The sequence below is a fragment of the Chrysoperla carnea genome, chromosome 5 (assembly GCF_905475395.1).
Source record: "Chrysoperla carnea chromosome 5, inChrCarn1.1, whole genome shotgun sequence".
In the NCBI taxonomy this organism is placed as follows: Eukaryota; Metazoa; Arthropoda; class Insecta; order Neuroptera; family Chrysopidae; genus Chrysoperla; species Chrysoperla carnea.
Genome location: NC_058341.1, coordinates 42,020,251 through 42,041,465, shown reverse-complemented (window position 1 = coordinate 42,041,465; position 21,215 = coordinate 42,020,251). Strand labels below are relative to the sequence as shown.

The following is a 21,215-nucleotide window of genomic DNA, read 5'->3' as shown; positions in this document are numbered from 1 at the left end:
TATTTTACATTTGTTTCTGTTGACGAAAACCAACATGACTTCATGCAAACCGATGTGTTTTTCTTTTTATTTCTTTTTTTTTTTTTTTATAAGATAAACAGTGTTTAGAAATAATAATTTCACGAAAAACATTCTTTTTTGTTAGTTTATCATTTATTAAAACTATTCAAAATTAAAATTGAGCTGAATCATTTAAGTTGGTTTTTAACCAGGTGATTTTATAGGAACTAAAATGTAGCGAAATGTAAAAAGGGAGATACGTATTCGATTCTGTTAAAGCAAGGATGGTGAACAAATGCCACGCAACACAATATTTTTGGCACGCCACCATTCATAAAGTTCACTATGATCCTACGAATAATTGTGTCTGTTAAAGCAAGGATGGCGAACACGACACCGAAATTGTGCGGATATTTATACTGAATCCGATGCAATGAAGAATAGTCACACGAAATGAATATTCCAAAACCGATCTGAGTTCTAATTTAAAATACTGAATCCCAGATTAGGGCTCTTGTGATTATTTTTAAATAATCTATCTGAAAGTCTGTGGGTTTATTTCGAATCACCTGGTATAATTTTCTTAGTAATAATTAAAATTCTTAATTCTCTTAATTACAAATATTTATTACTATAATATAATTATATCACATAATGTTATTATCGACTAATAACCGCTTGAAGCCATTGCTGATGTTTTGCTAAATCTGTGAATACCACATAATGATGTGCATCGCAGACAAAAGCAGTTTGCAAAGCAACACTGAGAGACACTAATCCTCTTAGTTGCCATATCGGAGGATTTGTATTCGGCCTTGCAAACACCATACCACCACCAGAATCACCATTACAAACTGATGTACCTTTAAAATAAATATTGAAAAATTGATCTTTTTGAATTTGCGAAAATTAATATTTATTCACTAAAAAGACGAAAATGGAATTTATTTATCGATTAGGTAAATAATTTGTGAGATATCCCCTAAAATTTTGAAGAATATCTTTTATTTTGAAGGGATTCTGGAGATATCTAGAAAAATACACTTCTAATTGTTAAGTGAGCTGAAATTTTATGTTTTTTGGTCCCAATTAACCTAAACAACATATAGACACGAAGAAAATCTGGTTAATTTTGCGTTTCTGAAAAATCGACTGAAGAAATATACAATTCAGATTACTTAAAATTTAAAATCTATTGACTTCATCAATCAAAATTTTAAACTGCTCTTGGTTCAAGAAGTAGTAATTGGCGAAAGATCAGTCCCTCTTTAGGTATCACAATGTAAATGTGTTTCTCACAAGTATTCACTAAAACCTAACACAACCAAGCCTAACTTAAAACTTCCTTATGAAGTCGAGGAAATGCTAAAATGCCTGGAGAATAAGCATTCGCATGCTTTTTTGCTGTGGTATCATGTAAAAAAAATATTTTGCTGTAAAATCTTTGTGTAATGCTCACCATTTCTAAATCCGGCACAATATGTGTTATCTGAAGTAAATTTCGCAAAGAAATCAGGATAGGACCAAATACATGTTTGTTGTGAGACAACTGGCATTTGTGCCATAACTAGTTGATCAGTAATTCGTCCATTTTCATCGTAACCCCAACCTACAACCTAAAACAAACACAATTGCGGTTAATAACTAACTATAATCAATTGCAGCCGATCAAGTAAAGTAAAAAATAAACTTACTGTGCCTTCCCGATCAATAATCGAGCTTAAATCATTCGTTTCTTGCCATAAACATACAGGACGAACATAATCCGTATATTTAGCTTGTTTCTTTAATCTCAATAAAGCTACATCATTATGAAAACTGGAATGATTGTATTGTGGATGTACAATAATTTCTTCGACAGGTATATCTTGTATTCCATCACTCGTCCATACACGTAATTGATGTTTACCCAAATAAATCATTAAAAATTGATGATTCACACGTACATTTGAATCTTTCTTTGTGACGCAATGTGCAGCTGTTACTACAAAATTCATTGAAACTAATGATCCACCGCAAATATAGCTTAAATCAATGCCAGCACTACGATATAAAGCTGCATGCCATGGATATTTTCCCTCAGGTGTTTTGGTGCCGTGGGTAATCAATGGTTTTGGAACTGCCGCTATTGTTCCGCATTGTTGAACTAGTAAAAAATAATATTTCTGTTAGTATTTGTTCAGGCCCATTAAATAACGAGTAACACTTTTGGTTATACAATCTTTGTTAGCTTTTTTTTATTACATGTTTTAGTACTTAAGAAGAGGATAGGGAACTAGGGCTTGGTTACATCTTCGTATATGCTACGTCAGTTAATATTAATTACGAATGAGACACTGTCATTGTTAATATTTGGCTCCGCGACCATACGAATTGCCACGTTGAAATCATTGATACAGGCATTATTAAGAAGGCAACGAGACTTCAGGTAAAATTTTTATACCATTTTCGTTGGTTTTAGATTGCTTTTTCCAAAAAGACCAGTATAATTAGCGGAAGGATATGTAATACCTCTCAATTCGTGTATGTGATCATTTTACAGGTTTCTTAAATAGAATTATAATGACAGTCTAAGATTCTAAAAACTTTTTTGCATAATAGTAAATTACCTTGACTATTCTGATTTTGATTGGATGGTGGAATTGTTGGCTTAATTGGTCTACGACCGGGCCGTAAATCACCTTCGAATCCATCTTCATCATAATCCACAACTGGTTTTGCAAGTGTTACCCAGTCATAATTATTTCGATCAGTTGAAGTTGTTGTTCTTCGTGTCGTTTGCTGCTGTTGTATTCCATTGAAGATTGAACCCGAATCTGACCTTAAAATAATACATTTTATTTTTTATAAAATCATGTCTTTAATTTTTTTTTAAATTTGGATAAAATACTGTAAATATATAACAATAAATTTTGCTTTTCAATATGAGAAAGGAAACAATTCGAAATGAAAAGTACTGTAAGTTACAATAAATCTTAAGTCTATTACCTTACCCGCCTTGGGGGTAAATATTTTGAGAACATTGAATCAATGTTGAGGCAAGAAACTCTGATCTTTTCAACTCAGAACTACTAAAGATTATGGGAACGACGTAAGATATTAAGTGCCGAAATAATGTGATAGACGTTTCAGCTTTGTGATGTATTAGTCAAGAGAGATTTTGAGATCTCATCAAATAAGTACGATTAGAATTTCCGAATTTTTCGAACAAACGTCAAGATTGTTTTCCTTTATGGAAGCACAACGTGGAAATCAACCAATAAAGTGTCGTTGGCACGATCATTGACACATGTACAATATGTACATGTTTGGAAAGAATCCTTGGCATATGGTGGCTATTGGTTGCTTTAAACGTGAAGTTAAAACAAATGCAATCGGAACACACATTGTCATAGATATTTTCCGTAGAATATTGAAATTTGGCCTCCAGCAGGGCTCGAAACAAAAGATGATTGACGCAAATTCAGGCATGAACTTTTGTTAATTGATATTGATCTCTCATACTTTACTTAGACTCTACCCCACCATCATACTATTCTGGTTAAAAATCTGATAGAAATACCTAAATTACTATAAAAATACCTTATTTAGTAATTATAATTATAAAATATACTTACACAGAATTTGGATTTGCATTAATAGGCAAACGATTTCCTCCATTGCTAATTGCATTAGTTCCAGCATTTGAATTTAGCCCTCCTTGATTATTTGTTACTGGTCGTCTAGTTGTTTGCCGATTGTTGGTATTCGTATTATAATTATTATTATTGTTATTTGCATTATAATTATTAGTAGTTTGAGCAGTTATGACTGGGCGACGTGTTGTTGCTCGCGTTGTTGTCCTTTGCGTAGCATAATCATTTGGTCTTTGTGTTTGCCTTTGAGTAACATAATCATTTGGTCTTTGAACTGGCCTTTGAGTAACATACTCATTAGCTGGAGCATTAGTGAAAGAACCTCCAGAACCGGTTTGTGTACTTATATCTCTAATAGGTGTTGTTAATGGACAAATTTTTCGGCCATTTAATGATATGCTACGTAAAGTTGGTACACTATCCAGATCTGGATATTCGACATATATACGTATTGGAGTCGCTGGTCCTGGCCCTAATGTCTTTTTTCGTGTGGTTATCGTAAACAGCACGTGATCATTTGTTGACACTTCGCCAAACCAATTCTGTAAAATATAAAATCAATACATTTCAAAAAATTGTGGAAAAACTTGGGAAATCGTTGATTTTTCCGAAATAACGTTTTTTTCTTGCGCATATGCAATTTTTTATTCTGCAGGTAAAAATCTAAAATTTGAGACATAATATGATTGTTGCCTCCAAAATTCAGTAAATTTCACCTGATGATTTGGGTTTTAGGGCATCTTAATATTCTACTAAATTTAAAGAATAAAGTTAATCAATTTTCTATTTATTGTTGTTTAAAATTTCATTAAGTTAAAATTTTGCTAGAAATTTGGCCGATTCATAACAATGCTTTACAACAACAGCAATCTACCTTCTACCGGTAGATACCTTTTACCTGCTATCACAAATTCGAAAATACTGTGTGAGCTAGAAACAGTGTGCCGTGAGCGGATGTAATGATAATGATTGGTGAAAACTTACCCCAAGTAAAGTAACTGTTCGGTCCAATTCTACATCCACCCATATACTATGTAATTCGACGTCGGTACTTAACAAAATTACACCATACCATCGATCTCTCTCTGTGTTACGTTCTTCGTATGAAAATACATCTGGACATGGTGATATTAATTGTTGGGCTCGTACGGTCAACAATGCTGTGGCTATGCATGACAAATATACCATAATTTTTTTATTCGTCATAATTCGTCAAAAGATCCCTGTAAGCAAATATAAAAAACGTTAAAGCCAAATAAAAGATGGCACAGAAGTTTGCTATATCATTCTGTGAATACGGCTTTACTTTTGCATTATATTCAAAACAATCGGGTCTCAAGCTCGATGTAAGAGTCGAAATTTGATTTGATTTAATTTGAGAACTGTTAAAATCCCTCCAAAAGAATTTCTTGACTACTCCGATAATTCTCAATTACGTTTACATCCAAAAATATCGATTTAACGATTTTTTTTTCTTACATTAGATCTTGATAACGTTTATGCTATCGATAAATGAAAACCTATTAGGGGGTGAATTTCCACGTCTCCTTTCTTTGCACACCCTTACATCATTTAAGAAATGTTTGTTCTAAATTTCATGCTTCTAGACCCAGCGGTTTCAATTGTGCGTTGATCGATCAGTCAGTCAGCCAGTCAGTTTCTTCTTTTATATACAGGATTGTTAACGCTCTACGACAACAAGCCGTTTAGGCATAATCTTCCGTGTCGTATAGCGTGAACAACCCTGTATATATATGGATGCACCAAAGTCCATCCTCATCTACAGTTTTATTAAAAACACCTTATAATTTTGTTTATCGAAGATTTATTTCATTTTCTGGGTTATTACTCAAAATACTCAAACTTCCTCTAAATACACTGCCCTTACATTTATTCAAAATAAAATAACTAGCAGATAAATCTTTTAACAGGTTAATATACTCCAAATTATATTCAATTTGTAGGCATTAATATTCACATTTTATACGGTCAGTTCGTTCAATTCAAAAGATATATTTTTAGGGTTCCGTTACATCGAAAAAACTGTAATGAACAATTAAAAGATTAATCATTTTTTCACACATTCCTTTTTCACGGCATTTAAACTCAATATTGAATTGGGATATAGGTATCTAAATTGGATAATATCTATAGTTAAAATATCTTGAACAATAAATTCACAAACTTGTACCTAAAGAAAAAATAATTTTTTTGATTATCCTGTTTTATTTACTTCCATTTTTACAAAGGGAACCTCGTTGTTCACAAATAATTACTTAGGTAATATTTGACCCAAAATTATTACTTAAAAAATTAACGATCAAATGTAATTATTCACAAATTACTCAAAACTTAATTAAGATGTCGGATAAATTGTGGTACCTAGCCCTTCTCTGCCTGAATCGATTTTTGCTTATCCGAATCTTTTACTTAATATTAATTTTGTCATAATCGGCTTTGGTTTTATTATTGTTAATGACGTCTAGGTAAATGTAAATGACCTCAAGATTTGATATAATAAACTAAAATAAATTGTGATTCTTTCCGAATGATTGGCATTTCTAAAAAATTGTCTCTGGTAAGATTTCTATGCGATATAACGCGAGAAACGCTATTATCAATTTTATATTTGGTATAATTAATTGTAATTACGCATAATATTTTAAATATGGTATCACTCAAGCATGAAGTACACACAATTTCATTAATATTCTTTATAGAAGCAAATAGAATTTCAATTATCCGCGAAGACTTATTAAGGATGTACGAGCGCCAAGGAAATTTTAGGGGAGAGGGGTTTCCCGATTGTTTAAATAAATAAATTACTTCAAAAGCAAGCATGTACCTATAACATTGGTTTTATGGTAAAACAGTAGATAAATGATATGTTTTCATAGATTTCTCCAAAACTAGTCGGTGGAAATTAAAAAAAAAATTGTTTAATTAAAGTTAAAGCTTTAATAAATTATTGAAAATAAAATCGGTTGTGTTCGATTAATTAAGGATGTATGAGCATGGTAGTGGGGACACAAATTTAAAAAAATATTTTTTTTAAATTTTGATAGTGAATTATGTTATAACTTGACAATATAAGACGAAAAGTAAGAATTAAATTTTTCGCTATCTGGAGTAATTTTCAAAATATCGAAAATTTCATTCAATTATTTAGGTTTCGATATTTCAACGTAAACTAAGGCAGATACTTATCGAAAAATTTCACTCCATTCATGAAGTTATAACAAAATTCATCTTTAAAGTTAAAAATAAGGTACAAATAATTTTAACCCAAAATCTTAAATTGCCTTGGTGCTCGTACCTACTACCTTAATAATTTACATATTTCCATAAATATTTGGATAAAACTCTTAGTTAAAGAAATAGTATTGGTGCCAAAGGGCATCTATATTATTGCGTCCTGGACAGATAGACTTGTCCAGATTTTTTAAGGAATTTCGATCCCTCAGGTACGATATCATACTCATTCCGGTATCGATGAAATTAAACCAAAAACTTAAAACTTTTTTTTCAAAATTTTTATTAATTATTGTTACGTGACTAAAATATCAGGTATTTTTCTATTTTGTTCTCGATATTAAAATGTTAAAGTGTTTGTTTAAATTTATTAAGAGGGTTTTCCCCTTTTTACAAGTATCACTTTTTATAAGTAGGTATAAATAATATGGCTATACCCAATTTGAAAAAATCGTATTTAAAAAAGTATTTACACAGGTGAATAAAAAAAATCAAAATATTTTCTAAATGGCAAGCTTTTATTGTAGTAAAAGGTAGAAAATAATTATTTCGAGTCGCTCATGCATGACTATTTGTAAAAGGAGAAAGCGGTCTATTTAAAGTATCAAAGTATCAAAGATGAGTCCCTCAAGCTTTTACGAATTAATGATGTATGAGTGCGATAAAAGCTTATATGCGACGCGATGGCCAAATTAGGTCATGCGTATCTTAAAAATTCATTGTCATCTGATTTACGTATGTTATTAATATTCTTCTCAGCAAGATCTTTCATTTATAATTCACTGGATACCCGCCCGCTTCATCGGGCTTAAAAGTAAAAACCAACGCTTTATAGCCAACACCTCACTCTCTTGGCATCACTTATCCTCCTTCCATAACACTCGAAGAGATTGTTTTACACAGCTAAAATTTATGTACAGTTTTCAATTTTTTAAGTGTAAAAAATCATAATTCATTGAGTATATCAGAAAATATGGCCATGAATTGTTTTAAATTTACTGTTCTAAATTTTTGCAGAATTCATATGTTATTCTGATGTATGAGCTATATGGTTGTACAGTTTCATGCAAATCCATTCGGTAATTTTTGCGTAAAAGCGTAACAAACAAACAAACAAAAATTATTACTTTCACATTTATAATATAAAGGGATATCATGAGAAATAGGATATAGAATTCTAATTATTATTTTCAAAACTTGAATGAAACACAAAAATGTTGATTTTTTTAAAATAATAAACTTGAATATTCAAAGAAGTAACTAAATAAATACACCTAATTAATTAATTGACCTTGATTAATAGCTACTGGTTATGTTAAATTTTTAAAGTTTATACATTTTACTTCTTTCTTATTGTTAATTTATTTACCTATGTGTTAAAATTTTTGTTGTTGCTTATTGTTAAATACATTTTATATAATTTCGCAAGTACCATAAAAATTGGAAATTATTAACAAATTTAAAAAATTGATTAAAATATCCATCATCAGTTTTTTATTTTACAATTTCCAGAAATAAGCGGGAAACCTTTATTTAGATTTTAGATACATGCGATACTACGCCCTTTTATAACCGGCCTTAAAAAACGAAGGTTCTGTTTAAACGTTTTATTGAATCCTATGTATTTGTGTATATTATGAAGTATGAAAAATCTTGTTTCATCGAGTGGCCAAAAAATTTTTTACAAACTAAATAAAACCACATTTTTTAATATCAAATTTCAATCACGTCAAACAAGTTAAATTTATAACATTTAAAAAACTACAAACGTAAAAGAGCAAAATCTTTAACAATATCTATAATTTGTTAACATATACGTAATAATTTTTTGGGGCGCAAGAAAGTAATATATTATCAATGTATAAACGTATATCTTATACAATTCCCTGCGTTTCCACCAGATTCTTCATTAGATCCTTCAATGACCCACCAGGAATCATGTTGAAAAAGATGCTTCTATATGTAAAAGTAAGTCTAAGCACTATGGGGTTAGTTTTTTCTCTGTACAAGGGAGAATACGAATATCATACCCCTTAATATATCATCCCTGTACCAGCAAATATGTACGACGTTCGTGGGTACTAACTCTGCATAGGTATTCGAAGCGAATTACATAAATGCCGCACAGTAATAATTCCGGTAACTTAGGTACCAGAAGTTAAAAAAAATGTTGACTTCCGCAATTTCCTAAACCCTACGAATTTATTTCTGTACGGCATTTATGTAATTTGCTTCGAATACTTATGTAAAGTTATAGTATCCATCAACGCCGTACCTACATATTTGCTGGTGCAGGAGTGAGACACCATGGAGTGTTACATTCATATTTTCACCAGTATTGCGCAAAACTGACGCCATGGTGCTTACACTTACTTTTACATATTGGAGCATCTTTTTCAACATGTTGCCTAATGGGTCTATTCATCCGAAAAATTTCCGCATGTGCTTGTGGTCTATAATGGGTCTGTCACTAGATTAGATTAACCCAGTTTGTAGAATATGCTTTAAAATCTCAATAAGTACAGTACTTGTAGCTAGTTAGGTACTGCAATTAAATTATTATAACCGCAAATTATATCAATAACAAATATATTCTGAGAAAATAACATATCACTTTTATTCTGAATGCAAAATGACCTAGAGCAAAGACAAAAAATAGAAGTGTATTTTAAAACTATTCCATCGATTATTGTTTTTATAATGGTAAGTATTGTGCGAAATATTAAAGAATTTTCAAAAATTAAACAATTTAAGGACGTACAATGAATGGCAACGATATTAATTGAAAAATTAAAAAAATTATGATATTATAAAAGTTTAAATGAATTTGAATGATTTAAGAAAGAAAAAAATATACTGTTATCGAATTATTTCGTTGAATTTTAAGTTTAAAAAGTTACGAAAAGCAAGATTATAGATGGGCCTAATCGGATTATATTAATCGATATTTTTCAAAAATAATATCGATAACTATACTTGAAACTTTTACCAGTTAATGATTATTATCTAAATTATTTCAGAATTTCACAAAATTTTTCAATTTTATATTTATTTAAAATTATTTAAATTTTCCTATGAACGCACATAGCAAACCAGGATGGTGATATCGTACGTTCTTTAAATTTTTTAACGCTGTATGTATCATATTAAAAACATCAATTATAAGCGAGAGACTATGCCTATGATGTAAATAAATATCGTATACATGATTAAAAGTAAACAAAAACAAAAAGTAATAATATAATTCTTGATATGAAATCCTTAAAATTTTTCCCGTTAGGAAATCATATACTTTGGTAGAATAGATACCCCTGCCGGTTATTTGATAGGGATTGTTTTGTTTACATAACGGCCCTTGACCAATTGACGCTGCTATTTTTATATATTAATGAAATAATGACGACAATAAAATGTCTGTAAATTTTATTATGAAAACATCTTCATAATATCTTGAAAGTGACTGAACCATGAAGGTTTATTATTAGTTAGAAATAAGGAAATTTATAATAATTTCATTGAGTGTTGATACCTCTAAAATCAATCTAATAAAAGTCCTGGTATAAACTTATTATCAGCTTTTTTTAGACCGTAAGTCTATAATAAAGCAAAATTTCGATCAATCGTTTTGTCTACTATTTGGAGGATTTTAATCCCTACTGTCTCCTTGCCATTATTCATTCCTATTTCCGATTATTGTACACAGGGGCGACCAACTGGAGCGCCTGAATCTCAGGGCGGTATGTCGCCGGGACGAAATAGATTAATATATAAGTTGTCCAAATGTGACCAATAATCTTTGTATATAAAGCTAACTGCACATTAACAAACTTTCGTATAATATTCGTATCTTAGAAAAAGTTATTATAAGAAATATACAATACTAGCTGTGAACTATCCACTTCGCTGGAATACAAAGATAACCTTCATTTCGTATACTGTCACTTACCCTCCTTTTCTTCACGATATCGTAGACATTACATTAATATTTCTAAAATTATCAGTGTTTCTCTACTATATTATACAAGTATTATACATAAAAACCTTCCTCTTGCATCACTCTATCTATTAGAAAAAAACGCATCAAAATCCGTTGCGTAGTATTAAAGATCTAAGCATACATAGGGACAGGCAGCGGAAGGCGACTTTGTTTTATACTATGAATTGATGTTTTACATACACTTATCACAGATCGGTTTTACTGGTACGAATGCCTGATAATATGCGGTCATCCTTAATCGCAAAGGTTTGAATGGAACGCCAACTTGAAGTTTTTCTAATTTATCCTAGACGTAATTGATTCCTATAGTGATACGTCTAGCTCCAAGTACGTACACGTAGGGTGTTCAAAATTTTTTGTTGGAACATTTTCTCAAAGATGAGTCAACATTCGAACTACTGGCATATAGAACAATCGTTTATAATTATAAAGCTGCAAAATGACGAACATTATATTTATCATAGTTTCATAGCTAATTTTATTGGTGTTTTATTCCATAATTTTTAATTATTTCATAATTGATTTCAGAATTGTTCATATAATTATTATGATTATGATTTTTTTCAATAAAATTGGTCTTATAATTAAAACATTGCAGCAGTATTGAATTTATTTTATTCACACTTCAAGTAGACTAGGAGACACTTACATAAATTTTCAAATCATTTTATGCAAGTATGGTGAGCCTAAATAGGTGGAATTATGTCATTATAAAAGAATCCATGGCCACAACGCTGGTTGTCGGAGCGTAATCGTAGAACGATTAATCAAACTTTTTGTAGGCTTCATTTTATTTCACGACTATTTGTTTCTTTCGCGGTTCAAAATTAAAGTTCGAAAATGATTAGTTAAAAAAAATTATTCGGTATATGAAATAATACATAAATAACCTTTCTTCCCGACACCTCCACTAATTTTATTTATATCTTGACATAGTGGATTTTCCGTATTTTATAATGAGATTAGACAAATCGATTCGTAATATTATTTTTAAATGGAAATTAAATTCGTATAAAAATTTTCAGAATAATTCATGATTTGACGGAAATACAGAGTATCTTATAGCTATCATCGTATTCGGAAAGTTATTTAAAATTTTAAGATTTGTTAAAAAAAATATAAATACAGCCAAACTGCAAAGTAAATGGATATGCAAAAATTCACTCTCTTTTTTGCTTATGGAGTTTTTTCACTAGACCAGATTATCGCTAATACAGGTGCAGGAGTGGTTTTTTTCACTTATAGAAGTTTATCTCATAAATTTTTCAAAATAGATCTCAATAGCTCAATAGATTAAAATGGATCATAAATAGCACATGTTAAATCAGACTCAGTTATAGAGGTCCACGAGGGAAAACGATTTTCTCTTATAAGAGTTTCTGTTTCTCACCTATAGATATTTTAAAGGGTTAGATTGACGGGATCTTGAAATTACTCTCACTTGTAGAGTTTCCTTGTTTATCCAGGTATCATTCACCCAAGTTTCACTGTATACAAAATTTTAGTATCAGTATCAATTATCTATTATTGCAATAACGGCTGGCTACTGCCACAGTTTATAAGCAATTTTTATTTATGTAATAAATTATAATCTGTGGCTACTGCTCGACTGGCTGGCTAGGATGTCTAAGAGCTAGACGTGCGTACCTATCCGCGCTAGATGATACTAATAAATGCGTGTAAGAATGTTGTGGGTGAATCTTTTCATTGCATTTTTTTTAGGTTTTCTTTGATTTAAAATATATTGTATGTGCAACTTGTACAAAACAAGAACAAAATTTAATGTACAATAAATGCACATTAATTTATATATGATATAATTTATACTAATGAATTCAATTTCATATTTTTAATAACAGGAAACAATGTTTTGAAAAATTTGGAATTTTTTTTGTAAATAACTAAAAGAAAACACATAGATCAAATAGAAAATGAATTTCAGTAGATAATTAAGCTAATTTTTGAAGATGATGTGCTTCTTATCTTTCTAAAATTCAAAGCTCCGTATGTATTCTTGTCGATATGCCGTTTAGCGAAATTTTAAAAAGAATTTGAAGGTATATTGCTCATTATCAGATGTAAGTAAATATTGATTCCGAATGATAAAACTGAAACGAATTTAAACTCAAGAAAAAGGTTCCGCTCCCCAAACATATTCTTGAAAGAAATTTTTAATTTATGGTTTAGTAACTACGTCTGGTTGAACGTCTCAAAAGGTTCTTTCCAGACAAATATACTGGTCCGTGGAACTGGCGTCATCGCAATTGAACTTCCCCTAAACAAGTGGATGTGAGGTTGGTCTAGATTTCCAATGCAGTCCACTACAAAATGGTTTTTAAGGTTCCACACCAAAAAATCAAAACCCATGCAATAAATGGTGGAAACGCATATAAATGAAAACTTTATATTACACTTACTATATAAAATGTATTTATTTGCGCTCCCACCATATATTTATCTAAAATTACGAACAGTTATTTGAATAAGGTTTGAAAGTTTTAAGTTTTCCTATACTACTAAATTATTGAAGTGATATTATTTCACTTTGAGTTCTTGAAATAAAAATTATAATAATATTAACAAATTTATTTCACATTACCTAAAAGTTATAAAAAGTTCAAGGGTAAATTATTTATAATTTTAAATTAATTAAAAATACAAATAAATATTAACATTTTATTTATTACAGATAGTTTTTTTTTTACCCGAATGAAATGTCAGACAGAACAGAAACCTGAGAAATCTTATAATATAAATAAAAGAATGTAATCTTCTCAATATATACAATTCTATTATTTCTTTTTAAGAAGATATGAAAAGGGTTTAACCAAGCCAAGGATTCAAAAAAAATTATTCTTGCCTAAGACTTATACGATGTATAACTGTACAAATCAGGAAGGGCTAAATTTACAATGGAGGGAAAACTGTTGAATATTTCGAGAGAGCGTGCCAAATTTCATTACATTTGGAAAATATTCGAATGTCAAGTTATTATGCGCTAAAATTGATAAATTTGGATACTTATTTTTCGAGTTATTGATTTTTTTATCATTGTATCCAAAAACCAATAGGGCTTTTTTATGTTTCACAGATGGGCACTAAATTTTTTTGTTAAATCAATGACGATGACTCATTAACATTTCTACTTAGAATTTTATCGTATAAATCTAATATTTTGCAATTCTATTCAATATAAGCAATTAATTTCATCATTAATTATCCATTTCGATTAAGAGTAGAAAAAAAAAATTTATAATAACAATCCATAAATAGATAATGAATACTTAAAAATATGTAACAAAGTAATTTTTTTATTGTTATTATCATTGTTATTAAGGCACCTACCCAGCTATAAGAAATAAACAATAGACTAAACAAATTCTTGGGATTTTACAATACCCTTCATACGTAAGCAAAATAACAACTTTTGATTGTATAAAATAGAAAAAAAAAATTCCATATTATTTCAATATAAAAAATCCGTCAAGCGTGTAATGCGAAGCCTTATTTTATTATCAAAAGATATTGCAAGTTATCCAAAAGTATGATATCTGCCATCTTTCAAATTTCTATTCATATCAAACCTAAATAATTCTAAAAACCTATACCAAGTCCAATTAATGGTTGAAAACCATGTTAGGCGCACCAAACTATTTTTTTTAGCGTCCTAATTTTAACTATTATCAGCCAAACTAGTAAACATTATATAATTGTTTTTTTATTATTATAAATTTTTGAATTAAGCTAAAAAAATGATTTTTGTCAAATTGTCTAAATTTCCTTCAGAAAAAAGAACAACAGATAAATAAATATAAGCCGTTCCAAAATCTTTTTGAAATTTTCTTTTACCATTGTTTTGCTTCTATAAAAAATTTTCATTGAAATTTTGTTTCACATTTTGTTGAAGAACAATTGATCATGTCAAAACATCAAGAAAATAATTCAAAGTTAAAATAAATTTTCAAAATTTACGCCTTGCCTGATAAGGATCTACTTTTTGTGATTCTGTATGGATGTTTAATAACTTGGCAAAAATCCGAAGTAATAACAAGCCATCCTAGTAGCTCAGTTGGTTAAGGCGTAACCAATTCCGTTCGCGGTATGCCAAGGGTAGGGGGTTCGATTTCTTTCGTCACAACAAAAATTAATTTATTTAGTAGCTGTAATGGGCTGGTGTAGTGCATGGTATATACATGAAGGAGGTGCACTCAGCCTCTGAAAATAATTGAGGAGCTGATAAATGAAATTATTGGAGCTGATAAAACACAAATGGTATCACAATGGACTCCTTGGCCTAACATATGCTCAACTGGTGTTACAACATAAATATAATATTAATGGTTTGGACCGCGTGGAAAACCCAAGAAAAACACAAAAACACAGTTTCTCCTCAGGATTAAAGAAATAATATTTTTATATCTAGACAGTAACATAACATTAAGGATAATGATTGAATTAAAGTTTCTTGTAAAACCCTACGGATCTGAAACTTAAAACTTACCTATGTGTATATATCAAAACTTACCTATGTGTATAGTTATTAATAAATTACAATAATTATTTGTATATAAAAACTTGTTTTTTTGACTATTAAAATTTCAATGTTAATTAACTATGGTTTAATATTGTAATTTCACACATAAGACCATGCATTCTATGAAATTCTCTTCTTAAATCTATAAATATATTATTTAACTTTAAAAAGTCAATTTTCTTTAAAATTTTTACATCTATTAAAATTAGCTATTTTTAATTGGAATGATTTATGTATCATTCAGACATTCCAGCTTGAATTGAATGCAATTTTTACGCTAAATATTATAATTACTCATTACCATTGACTCTAGCTGAAACTACAGTCCAATGGTGTGTACATATGCCCAGAGAATATATCGGTAAAAATATGCCTTTATAGAATACATGGAGCTAAAACAAGAGTTGCTAGGTTCTATGGAACACAGAATACTCTTGTCAAAAGTCCATTGACATCTACTAGCCTTATTACGGCCGCGGCGTTTAAGTACTTGGCTCGTAAAAATTGTAGAAACATAGGACAATCGCAAGGTTTTCGGGCTATAAATATCTATATTTTTCTTGCATATAAAACTGTCAGGCATCAACCAGGCATAGACCTGCTTAATTGGGCGTTATAATTTGATCTTTGCAGCTGATCATAAGCAAACCAGCAGAAAACCATGAAAGTTTTCTACATTGTCTCACAGCTATCTTGATTATTTCGACATAAATGCAGTGATTTCGAAATATGTCGACTATGTTTGTGCCATTTTATTTTAGAAAAAATTTTCTTATTATACCTTGCATACATGTAATATATATCAAGGTATACTAAATTTACTCCCAAGTTTGTAACGCCTAAAAATATTGATGCTACGAACAAAATTTTGGTATAGGTATTCATAAAATCACCTAATTAATCCATCTCCAGTAGTCCGTCTGTCCGCCTGTTCGTTTGCAGTCACGATAACTCAAAAACAAAAAGAAATGTCAAGCATTTTTATAGTGTGCTCAGAAAAAGTCAGGCTAAGTTCGTAAATGAGCAACATAGGTCAATTGGGTTTTCTAAACCGTTAAAAATAGAACAAAAATTTAATGTAAAAAATGTTCCTTATAAAAAAATAAACAACTTTTGTTAGAAACATTTTTTCGTATACGTCACTGTTTATTCGTGAGGGTGCAAATTTGAACAAAACTATAATGATGTTAATTTTCTCCAAAACTATAAAAGATAGAAAGAGGAAAATTTGTAGGTAGCTTCAACTAGTAATTTTGTAAAATATTCACGAAAAACGAAAAAAAATTATAGAAAATACTTTCGAAAGTTTTCGAAAACCAAATAAATTGCGGCCGAAAGGCCGCCATGATTGTGTTGGTTTTTGAAACTCTTCTAAATTATAAAAAAAGTAATGCAAGCACTGATGTTCAACACTTTCTGTACATGGTATTTCAACGATTAACTCAGTCAATTGTTTGTTTTCACTTGTTTTTAAATTATATATGAAGAGCTTAAAAATAATACTATAAACATTAGCATTATACCACCTCAACAATTAACAAATTCACTTTATTATTTTTTTTTTTACATCATTAATCAATCATCAGCTGGCTATTCTTAATTTTTATTTTCCTTATTTATTGCGGTTGATTATATTAAAAAATAAAAAACAACTACAAATCATATTATGCAACACGGCCGTTCGAAGTCAGTTACGCAGAAAGGATAAATTGATGACAAGGATAAATTATGAATATGGCGAAACTATTTTAGAATGTATCATTTTTGAAATAAAACGTTCCTATTTCCCTAAAAAGCATATGACAGTAGTTACCTACGCATTGATAATTAGGAAACTTACATTTTATAAATAAAATAGCTATTTAATAGTGGCTCAAACCGAGAAAGTAATTAAACACTCGAGTGTTCATTACACACAGTGTTGGATTTACACTAAGGACACTAACAGCTAATACCCAGGGTGGAGAAATTTCCAAGGGCGGTAATATTTGGGATTGAAAGAAGTCATTTTTTTTCTGCGTTATCGGAAAAGCTTTAAGTGCGGGATCGCATTTAAAATATTAATAAATAAGAATAAGTATACAATACATTTGGATATCTTAAGCGCAAAGCACTGAAATATGTGCATTACTCCCGCATTAAAAGTTTTAGTTTTTACAGTATACAGTACATAAATTTTTATACCATATATATGAAATATACCAAGGTATACTAAGTCTAGTCCCAAGTTTGTAAAGCTTAAAAATATTGATGCTATGAACAAAATTTTGGTATAGGTATGTTCATAAAATCACCTTAATAGTCCAACTCAAAAACGAAAAGAGATATCAAACTGCAATTTTTATAGCGTGCTTAGGACGTAAAAAGTGAGGTCGAGTTCGTAAATGAAACATTAGTCAATTGAGTTATTATATGGGAATATCAGTTATATATGTGTGACATGTATGTAAGTCTAATGTGACAGAGAGTAATCAACACTGACTATACATGGTATTTCAACAATAAACTCAGTCAACTGTTTTTTTTTCACTTGTTTCAATTGATATTTGATGTAATTATTCAAAAATTGAAAATGATATTCTTTCTGTGAATAGTAGCGTAAGCAAGACAATTTTGGATTTTCCAAACTTTTATATAGGTATATATAAAAGGTATATATTTTATATATATATATATATATATATATATATATATATATATATATATATATATATATATATATATATATATAGACATTTTTAAGATAATATTATTTATCTACACGGAATGAAAAAGATTGCTTTATATTTATATGTAAAGCAAATTCCTCTTTTATAAACGATAAACGAAGCGGTTTACTGTTTTCAAACAAGACACCACATGCCCAAGAATATCTTTTGGTTCAAGAAACTATATTAGCTTGTCTCGAAAATGCTATTAAGACTAAAAATTTTCGAACTGATGGTATTTCCTATTCCTACTTTAAAGAAAACCTAAAAATCTCATTTACTTTTCAAAATAAGTAAGTTAAAGTAAAAAATTCGTTTTTTCACCATATTGTTTTAATGATAAAATTTTATTCAGAAATTATGCTTCAGTCCCAACTCAATTTATGTAGGAGATAAGTGCCCCAGGACGGCTTTTAAGGTAAATTGGGCCCTTTTTACACGCACTATCAAAATCTCGTATTTTGTACTTGAAATTTTTAAATTGTTATACATTGCTGCATTTCTTTTCTAGTAATACGTTAGAAAATTCTGGGACCTAGTTCGCCCACAAGCCTGGCGACATTAACGCCCCAATTAAGATATATTCTGTGTCTTCGGATGAAGTTTCGGTAAAGGATAAGAAAAATGTGCTGTTCGATGATTTTTTATAAATTTTAAAATTAGAAAGGTTATAAACAATGGTGTCAATTTCTAACGTAAAAACAAAAATAGATTACCTCAATTTGAAAGAAAATTTATGAAAAAAATCTCAAAACCAGAAAATTGAAATGCACCTGTTAATATTAAATAATGTCAAGAAAAAGGAATAGAAAAATTACGATAGAAAATTTTTAACTTTTAAAAACGGGAAAATCCAAAAAAAAATTTTTAATTTTAATTTTTTTTTTTGTACATAATTTTCCTTCATTATTCTAAATGCGGTTTTAACTTTACATTTTATTCAGGAAAAATTGCAAAAAAAGACAATTTTTACAACAACACCCTTGGAATGGAGTTAACAATGAATGATAGAGAATGGTCGGATTTGTGAGCTCCAGGGGCGGTATGACAAATAAATCCGGCTCAATTACTATATAGATTACTAACCCAAGATTATCATTACTTATTGTAGTAGACTTATAGACGAAGAATTAAAATTAATTATGACGTTGTTAACAAGAATGCATTGTTAAATTTTAAACTTTTATAAATAATTTGTAATTCATAGTCAACAGACAAGATAATATGTAACTGTCGTCTTAACCCAAGGACATTTTTGTCTGACAAGTATTTTGTTACTACCACGGTGTGCGTATATCTACTACAATATAATAAATTCATATCCTTCGGCTAAGAAAATAACTAAAGAATCAAGATAAATATTCGAAATGCATCCGCTTTAAATTATTTGAAAAAAACAAAAAACAAGTTGTGATTGTCTGGACAAATTGCAAAAATAATTCTTTTTAATGAAATAGTTTTTGAACGGAAAAACAATTAAACTGGCTATTCGCTAGATGTACAAGTTTTGTTATTCTAAGCTCTAGATGATTTATAAAGTCAACCATCTTATGAGAAATGGCTTATATTTAATAGTGATGTCGGGAGAGACGAAAAAAACAAGACAGGCGCGATTTAACTTAATAACACATTGTATTCATTGTTTTAAAAAAATTAATCGATCGGTGATTTTCATTTATAAGGAATTATGTGAAAGTTTCCCAGGTTTCACTTTCGATATAACCTACTCGCACAAGATAGTAAAAGAAATGGTTGACTTCAGAGTATTCGCGTTCTGTGGAGAATATCAAAAATCCTCCAACTACAATTTAGAAAAACCCAGAGAATGAGGCTTAAATACGTCCTTTTGCATTAAGCAGTTCTGGCAACTTGAGTGTAGGCAACAGGTTTTGCATGCAAAACAGCAATTTAAAAAAAATTATGGGATTTCTTTTTACAGCGTTTTCATAATCGCACATGTCCCTGCTTCGCCCTGCATACGTAGCGTAAAATTAAAAGATTAATAAGAAGAAAAAATAAAGCTAAAAAACTGCTTTTAAAATTTTAATAATAATATAGACATCAAAACTGAACCTTGAATTGTAGATTGTGTGTTAAGAAAATTCTCTTCCACATGTCATGTTCTAGTCGCATATTTCAAATTAACATTGACATTAGTGTTCATATTATTCTCAACAAAAAATATATATAAATTTTCAATGTTAAACTTTGTTAACATTAAAAATTCTTTTTAGAACCTAAAGCGTTCTATACTTTACCAATTTTATCAATCGAAAACAAGACGCAAGTATAGGCATTTCAACAATAAAATACGCAATATTACATGTGCAATAATATGTCTCTTTAGCGACTGTGTTTCCAAATTAGTGCGAATTTTTATTTCAAAATATTTTTACTCGAAAAGCTTGAATTTTCTAATAAAGCGGTATAGTGGTTTTTATATATTATGGCCGCTAACTAAAGCCATTATATGTAATTCTGTAATATCACATTCGAATGTTAGGCTAATTTTATAAATTAAATTTTTATTACACCTACTTTTTTAAATATTCTTTCTAGATATAAAAGATGTACTTTTTTCTTTAAAAAAAAAAAGCGCCAATGTTTATAATATGTTAATAATATTGAAATAAAACAATGACGTCGTTTTAAAAATATTTCAAAGAATAGGTCAAATATTCAAATAAAAAAGAAGTTTAAAAAATAAAATTTAAATAAATTTAAAAAAAAAAAAATATTTTACAAACCTAAGAATAACTAATAATATTGTTTAAACTATGAACAAAAAATTAAACAATTAAATAACATTACACTATTTTTTAATTACGAAACCCAATCACTTTTATTTTAAAAAGGACACATGAAATTTAAAATAAATAAATAAATTTTAAAAGAACGTCTTCCTTTTCTTGAAAAATCAAAACTGACAATATATACAAAAGTTAATAACAACTTCTTGGACTTGGTATTTCAATATATTTTTACGTCTACAAGTAGTTAATTGACCATTCAACAGATCCGTAATCTATAAATATCAAATATCCACAAACAATTAACATTGAAAAAAATCTTCTTAATACGCCTCTTAT

The 21,215-nt window shown here is 29.4% G+C and overlaps 1 protein-coding gene across 1 annotated transcript; it reads right to left on the bottom strand.

Moving 5' to 3' along the window:
* Positions 1 to 606: 606 nt before the first annotated feature.
* On the bottom strand, positions 607 to 20,934 carry LOC123301869 (serine protease Hayan-like). Its single transcript, XM_044884808.1, has 7 exons — positions 20,874 to 20,934; positions 4,620 to 4,858; positions 3,618 to 4,177; positions 2,610 to 2,821; positions 1,695 to 2,146; positions 1,460 to 1,616; positions 607 to 863 (listed from the first exon to the last, which is right to left on the bottom strand). Exons 2-7 carry the CDS (start codon positions 4,839 to 4,841, stop codon positions 661 to 663), a joined length of 1,806 nt encoding a protein of 601 aa, XP_044740743.1. The 5' UTR covers positions 4,842 to 4,858; positions 20,874 to 20,934; the 3' UTR covers positions 607 to 660.
* Positions 20,935 to 21,215: the final 281 nt, after the last annotated feature.

What these genes read in the sequence shown, in the direction of transcription:
- LOC123301869 (XM_044884808.1), bottom strand. Translation starts at nt 4,841, where the DNA reads ATGACGAATAAAAAAATTATGGTATATTTGTCATGCATAGCCACAGCA. An exon ending in AATGCAAATCCAAATTCTGT is followed by an intron (nt 2,822 to 3,617) that starts GTAAGTATATTT and finishes TATTATTTTAAG; the next exon opens with GTCAGATTCGGGTTCAATCT. An exon ending in TTATTGATCGGGAAGGCACA is followed by an intron (nt 1,617 to 1,694) that starts GTAAGTTTATTT and finishes TGTTTGTTTTAG; the next exon opens with GTTGTAGGTTGGGGTTACGA.